Source organism: Lipotes vexillifer, unplaced genomic scaffold (genome assembly GCF_000442215.2).
Source record: "Lipotes vexillifer unplaced genomic scaffold, Lipotes_vexillifer_v1.1 scaffold1495, whole genome shotgun sequence".
In the NCBI taxonomy this organism is placed as follows: Eukaryota; Metazoa; Chordata; class Mammalia; order Artiodactyla; family Lipotidae; genus Lipotes; species Lipotes vexillifer.
In genome coordinates, this window is record NW_006781409.1 from 184,409 (window position 1) to 191,624 (window position 7,216).

General features: G+C 54.2%; 1 protein-coding gene across 3 annotated transcripts in view; it reads left to right on the forward strand.

Moving 5' to 3' along the window:
• Positions 1 to 4,558, forward strand: part of RGS6 (regulator of G protein signaling 6) — a 188,270-nt gene extending 183,712 nt beyond the window's left edge. Inside the window, exon 15 of one of the 3 annotated variants that reach the window (XM_007454735.1) lies at positions 4,113 to 4,558. In XM_007454735.1, the coding sequence (XP_007454797.1) occupies positions 4,113 to 4,163 (51 nt within the window). In that variant the 3' untranslated portion in view covers positions 4,164 to 4,558. The remainder of the gene's footprint in view (positions 1 to 4,112) is intronic. The other 2 variants (XM_007454733.1, XM_007454736.1) reach the window with 2 other exon arrangements.
• The last annotated feature ends 2,658 nt before the right edge of the window (positions 4,559 to 7,216 follow it).

Sequence of the window (7,216 nt, forward strand, 5' to 3'; positions counted from 1 at the left end):
TTGATTTCCATCCCCCTCATAGCATGTGTTTAGACTTAGTGGACTTGAGACCTGTAACTTTGGTCTTAGGTCATCTGAGCAAATCAGCAGCAGCTCAGATGTCTCTACTTTCTTAGAGTTGAAAAAGGTCCTGCCTGAGCCACTAGTGCTTGGCTCCGCTGCCCCCAGTATGCCATGTGACCCCCAGGGCTACTCTCTGAGCCACAGCCCTTCTCTCAGCCAAAGAGGTTAGCGTCAGTCTCTCAGGTAAGTGAGTGGCGAAAGCTCTTGGTAACCCGGATGGTGCATGCTTTGTTGATTAATATCTGGAAGTGCGATGCACAGAGCCACAGCATGTCAAGCAGCATGTCGATTTTTCCTGAAGCACCTCACAAAAGGGAACCATTCCTTTTGTGCACTTCCTTTTAGAAACAAAGGATTCCGTGACCACCTTCTTCCAGGCTTCTAGCCATCAGGATGGCTGCAGAGCTGAAATGATTAGTCAGGGTGGAGGGTGGGAATTGAACGTGTGGGTGTTTGTGAACCCAGCACTGAGCCTGCGGTCCATGAAATTGAAGGATCACAAATTCTATTGGATTAAACTTGGCCAAATGTCTCGAAGGTGAAAAGTACTTTGTCTGAATGCAAAGCTTTGCTGTCTCTGGAATGTACCTTCTGCAGCTCAGTTCTTAATCACTGTATATTTTTTCACTTGGACAAAGGCTGCCTCTGCTAATAGCATTTTCAACCACCTTCAGCTGCTTCGCTCAGCTACGCCAAGGCCTCAGGCTGAGCTGGCTGCAGTTTCCTGGCACCATGATCTGTTCCCAACTGACCAGCATTGAGGAACAGCACACATTCACACCCTGAAAAAATTCCTTTCCCTGTAACTAAGCAAGATGCCAGGCAAAGGCAGAATTACCACTCCCCTTCCTAAGTGTCTCCTGCAGAACCGTCCAAACTGGAGGCAAGGATGGGGGTGAAGAGGAGAAAGGAAAGACCCCTAGAAGGTGCAGGGTGGGAGCTCTCCTCTCTGTGCGCAGAGCAGTAGCTAGGAGCTCCCAGCAAGCCCCTAGCAGCATACACCTTGGGGCAGCTCATCTCTGAACACCGGTAGCCTCTGCTGTCAGGTTTCACTTTGATCCCTGAAAATTATAAGAGCCTCAGCTCTTCAGAAGACAGGCAGCTGCTGAGCCAGTGTGATTGCAGGATTTCTTCCCCAAAGCCTGAGGCCAGCATCTAGCCTTGCCTGCACCCTGCATGAGTAACCACCTTCCAGCCTCACCCACGAGGTCACTGCCTAGTGAACAGATTGCGGCTGGGCTGAGCTGCCCCCTGAGCCGACCTGAGCCATCATGACCTCCTTTAGCAGCAGAACGGGCATTTGGTAAATGTGTGAGGGCAGGAGCGGGAGAGGGAGACAGAAATGCCACGGAGTACCACCTGGATGGCTTCGAGGTTGGGAACAATCTCAGGGTGTTTTCTCCCTCCGGGCTGTCAGCTGCAGCTCCGCCCCCAACTGTGAAGCGCTGCAAGCAGCTGGGGGAGGGGAGGGGAAGGATTGATGGGCTGGCCACAGGTCTTTGCAGTCAGAGCTGTGAGGCTGAGCTCCGGGACTTAGGCAGGAAGAGATTAATTAACGCCTCCCAGCCCAGCCCGCTTTACGGAACTGGGAGGTGTGGAGGGTAGGGATCCTCAGGGCCAAATCCACCTAAAACAGACAGACACACAATCATCCAGAAACAGAACCTCTAACCTCCCTCAACCACAGCCCCTTCTCCAGCCAAAATGACCTCACTAATGAGAATGAAGCTGTAATGAGGGTTTGGATGCCTGGTAAACCTCACCCTCTTTGTCTCTGGGCTTTTAACATCCGCACTGGCAACGGACTGTTATTTAGAAGCTTTAGTGATTCCTTTTTTTCACACCCGCCAGCTAAATCAGAGCCCCAAATGCCATTGTATGGCAAACCTGGAAATATATTTGGGTACACCATGTGTAATTTGTGGCCTGGTAGAGGAGGGATGGAAGGAGGGGGGAGGAGCTGGTATTTGGTGTGTGGTTTCCACAGCAATAAGCAGTACCCTAGAGGAAAGCAGCATTCCTTGGTGCCTTTCACGTGAGCAGGGATGGAAAAGGGTGAAAGGAGCTGGGGGAGGTTTGGTAGAGCCCGCGTACCAGGAGGCCCCTAGACTCATCAGCTCCACATTTCCCCATGCTTCCTACCTTCAGGACTACATGAAGAAGGCCCATTCCCAGGTCCACCACCTGGATGACAAACGCCTGCAGCTCCACGTAAGAAAGGCAGTCAAGGAAAGTCCCGGCTCCATGTGTGCTTTAGAACCAGGGCTGGAGGGAGTCCTCGGCAGTCAGCCTCTGGCATCTGTGAGCTACTGTTGTACCTAACTCACTCCACACAGAGGAGTAGCCATCCTGCTTTTAGTGACTTGCAAAGACTGGCACTTGAAACCCTCTAGGATTAAAAAAAAAAAATCTGATTAAAAAATTCGTAGCCCAGTATAAATGTATCCGGCTGCAGGCTAAGTTTAGTGTATCTGAAGATTCACTATAAGGTTGCTGATGGGGATAAGGTTGCTGATGGGGAGATTGTGTGTGTGTGTGTGTGTGTGTGTGTGTGTGTGTGTGTCTGTAGGGAAGAAAAAAATGAAAAGTTTTGTCTCACTAGCAGCAAACATGAGGCATGAAAGGAGAAAAACAGAGCAAAGGGGAGGTAGATGCAGACTTCCCAACTGCCCCTGAGAGCATTTGCATTTCTGGACAAGCTCCTGTCCCTGCCATCGGAATTCTCAAAGTCAAGCTGGCACGTCCCTCCGTGGAGAGCTAAGCCAGATGACATGTTGTCCTGCATCCAGCAAACTCACAGCCCATGTTGTTCGTTTGTTGGAAATGCCCATTATGCATCAATTCATCAATCAGCAGGTTTATTGAGTACCCTACCAGGCTTCACAAACCTGATCAATTTTTTTTAATTACATCCAGCTTACATGCAGCCAAGCCCAGTAAACAAGATGAGCCCTCACACCCCACTTGGAAATGAACATGAGGGATTGCTGGCCCTTGAAACCTCACGCTACCAAACGCTGCAGCCCGTGCTGATGAGCGACCACGTGCTACCCTAGGCAGATGGCGCTGACCCACTGTCAATATTAAGATGGGTTCTGAGTGTTTTCTCAGACACAGTGATCAATCTGCTTGGGTCCAGCCATACTCTCCTCTAGACGCCTGTCCAATGCTATGGATTTCTGAAGAGGGTGAGCAGGGAATGGGCGCAGACTATGGCTATAGGGAAATAAGCAGAGGACTGAGCCTTCCCCATCCTCCTGTTGGTGCCCAGTCCCACATCAGAGGCTCCTCCCGGGCATGTGAACAACTGGCCTCTCTCAGGACCTCTATGCCCCATGTACCAGGCCTCACGATAGAGATCATCCTTTTTGTTTTTGAAAGGACAAGAACGGCTTCATAGTTTGTAAGTGAAGGGCTTGTAAGACTTCCTGATATGGAATCATCAAAGTCAGCCTCTGGGTACCAGAGATGGGGACCAAGGAGTGTATTGCCCTGTGTCCTGCAGCCCAGGCTCCAAGCCTCGGCAGCGCCCCCAGACCTTCCCAGTCCCAGAACAGGTTGTCAGGAGGACCCAAGGAGAGCTCAATCCTGCATTTTAAACAGGATTCCTAGGTCTTCTGCCTTCTTCTGACTAGTTAATTCATTAGTTCCCAGTCACCCAGATTCTTAGCCATCATCTGTTTGGGTCAACCCACCCCCCGTGATCTTACTAGTCCCCAGGCCACCTTTCCTTCCTCACTTGGATAAAATCAAGTTCAGGGGCAGCCCACAGGCATTAAGAGACACTCTGCCTAAAGGTTTGGGGTAAGTAAAATCCCCACGCCCCCAAAAGTGTACCAGCGACACACCCTCACCCCCTAACCTGCCCCAAAGACCTGGTTGTTCAGTTGTCTGTGGTTAAGGCTCCCAAACCGAGAGATGAAAGGGGTTGGTGAGTTAAGTCGTTTGGCCTCGTGGCTCGTGCCAACAATTAATCCACCCGTCTGGCTCTCTGTGTCTGTCCTCTGTGTGTGTGCGCCTGTGGTGCCCCTGTGTCGCTGTCTCTGCAGGGAAAGTCGCTGGCGGGCAAGCGCCTCACCGGCCTGATGCAGTCCTCCTGACGGTGCCCCCCGCAGGGCCCGGGCCCGAGGACCACGCGGGCAGCCGGCTGCGCTCCACATCTGCAGACAGAGCTTCCCTGCGGGGAGATTTGGTCACTGTGAAAGAGAAAGAGTGAGGGCCGTGATGGGCAACGGTGGGGAGACGCGGTGGGTGATCCAGAGGGAGGCCAGAAGGAGAGTCCACGGAGCCTGGGGTCGGCCAGGTTGAGGCCCCTGTTTACAACCCTCTCTTCCTTGTATAGTCGTGTGCCGACACCCCACTCTCTAGGGGGTCACGGCCCCTAACACGTTCAGGGCAGAGCACCCGGTGGGACTCCCGTTGTGACTGTCAGCTGAGGTTAGATTCTGGCTGTCATCACTCCTCCCGCCGTCTGGGGGATCACGCCTTCCAGCAAACTCAAGAGGACCCCTGGCCCTGAGCGCATCCAGTATTGCACCCCACCGCCTCGCTGGTGCACCCGCGGCACCCCCTAGTTACACCACTGTGTCCCAACCACCTCCCGCCTCCTGCCTCCCACATCTCTGCGGCCGCTGCGTGCAAGGAGCCGGGGCCGGGCTGCCCTCACGCCACTCGCCCCAATCACACCGTCAGCACTGAGCCATCTCCTGCACTGCAGCACCTCAAGTTCTTCCAACCCCCTCGGAGGCCACCTTTCAAGGAGGTCTCCACAGGCGTTGGCGGCTGCCCTCTGATCCTGCCACACGTCTCGAGGGTCCAATACCAGAGGAAGCACTGGTGTTGATGAAAGAGCTTGTGGTTTAACAGCCGTGAAGGTTCTGACCATCTTTTACATTTTTTATTATTTCATAATTTATTCTGTTGTGGCCCCTTGCTCCGTGGTGTGTCCCCGCGTGTCTTACTCAAAATAAACGTAGCGGTGAACTTGGGGCCCATTGGGATCCTCCCCTCCGGCAGCTCCAGGTGGGAGCTGGGAGGGTCCCAGGTGGAGGGGCTGGGCCCCAGGCTGGCAGTCCCAGGAGTGGCTGGGCCCCTGCGGCCAGGTCTCAGTTGTGTCTGAAGCTGGGGCAGAATCTGTGCCCAGAAGCGAGGCCAGGGCCCAGTGGTCCTCTGGCGGCCCAGCAAAGGCTTTGCCCTCCACAATGCCAATCATCACAGGGCAATGCCAGCACAGAGCTCAGCCTGCAAATGACCATCCGCCCACTGGCTGTGAGGGAGTGATACAGGGCACCGAGTCGGGTGCCTGGCGCGTAGTAGGTGTTTTGCAAATGGTAGCTATTAGGCTCATTGTTGTCGCTGTCATCGTTGTGACTCCCATGAGCCCTCCGACAGAGCTGTGTAAGCAACGTGCTTTTGAATTCAGACACTCACCCCCGCCTCCACACCTGCTATGACCATCCTCCTTTGATCTATTCTGGCCGGAGGTGAAAAGTCTCCCTTGGGAGTGTATAAACAGCAAACACCGAAGCAAAACAGCAATCACTGGTATTTCTTTACTTGTGTGGGCAATTTCACCAGCCGGTGAGGCTCATAAGCTTGTTTGCAGATGCCGATTCCTGGGTGCTCCCCCAGGACCATCTTTCCAAGCCCACCTTCGTGCCCTGTCCCCGGGGCACCAGCTTCCATCCCTCCCAGCGGGGCCACCGAGGGCATGAGGAGTCGTGATTACAGTTGGACCGTGGTGGGTTCTTGACCCCTGCGCCTCAGTTTCCCCCATGGCAGTGTTTGCTCTCCCTTCTCGGTACAGTGGAAATTAGAGACATTATGTTGAGTCCTCAGAGTGCCTCCAAAGCGGGGGCTGTAGACCCAGATTCTGGGAAGACACTCCCTCCCCCTCGTGCCACACAACCTGGGCTCAGAACCTGGCCCCTGGCAGACAGCTGGCCACTGCTTGATGAGTAAATGAGTTTGGTGAAGCCCGCTCCCATAGTGTGGGGTCTTCTGACCCCTCCTCTTCTCGTCCCATCCTTTTTTTGTCCCCTTGCTTTTCACACAGACCTCCTGTTTCAGAACAAAATTCCCGATCATGTTCCTCTGCACCCAGCATTGCCCAGAGGAAGCTATTCCCTGCCGAGGTGCCCAGGCTATGCTGACACTGACACACAGGGTAGGTGGGCAAAGGCAGTTCTAGAACAGCAGGTGCCTCTGTGCCCTCAGTTATCGAGGGCAAGGGGCTGGCTGCCTCCTGTCCTTCCTCGTGGCTGCAGCCAGGGCAGGGGTAGTCTCCCTGGCCAGGACTTCTGTGACCCCCTGGCTGCAGCTCCTGAGGCTTGACCCACCTTGGAGGTCCCCAGAAGGCCCACCCAGAGCCAGATGGACTGCAGCCCTGAGATGGAGCAGGCTGAAGGCTTCCAGACACCTCTGGGGACATCCAGCCGGCTTGACAGACATAAGGGCGCTTCAGATGGATTCAAACCCAGAGCAATAACCCCCCTCAGCCCGCCTCCCAACCAAGGCATGTTCGGTCTTGTGACTGCCACCACGTACCACCCAGCAGATCACACCCAGAAATGGGGGGTAGAACAGGATTGCTCCATCCAAGCGGGCTAGTCCAAGGTCAGTCTACCGTGCAGACCTTAGAATGCAAGTACACTTGGAAAATCTGATCTTGGTCAGTTCCCCGTTGGCCTGGTGGACACAGCCAAAAATTCAGACCAGAATTAGACTTTCGAAGGCAATTCTGTAGCAAAATAAACTTTGCTTTTTTTGCCCTGTCCTGCCTTAGCTCCCCTGACTGGGCATGGTCTCTGGATCTGGGATTCTTCCCGATAAGGATGCACAGGGCAAATACCATGTTGGCCGCCCCACAGCCAAAGCGTCAGGGCAGTCTCAGAAGTGACCACCCACCCATCAGGGCAGACACACAGGCACCAGGCATTGGGCATCTGACCGCCATAGACTTTGCCTACATGGGAAGAGTAAAGCTTGTAGGTTGGCACATGTGAGTGCCCAGCAGCAGCCAGAGGGCCTGACCAGAGCAGCAGGGGCTCTCTGGGCTGGAGAGAGGGCTCCTGCCCTTCTAGGAAGGGATACTCTGTTCTGCTGGGAAGGGGTTGCTGTGCCCCAGGAAAGCAGCAGGGTCTAGGCCACCAGT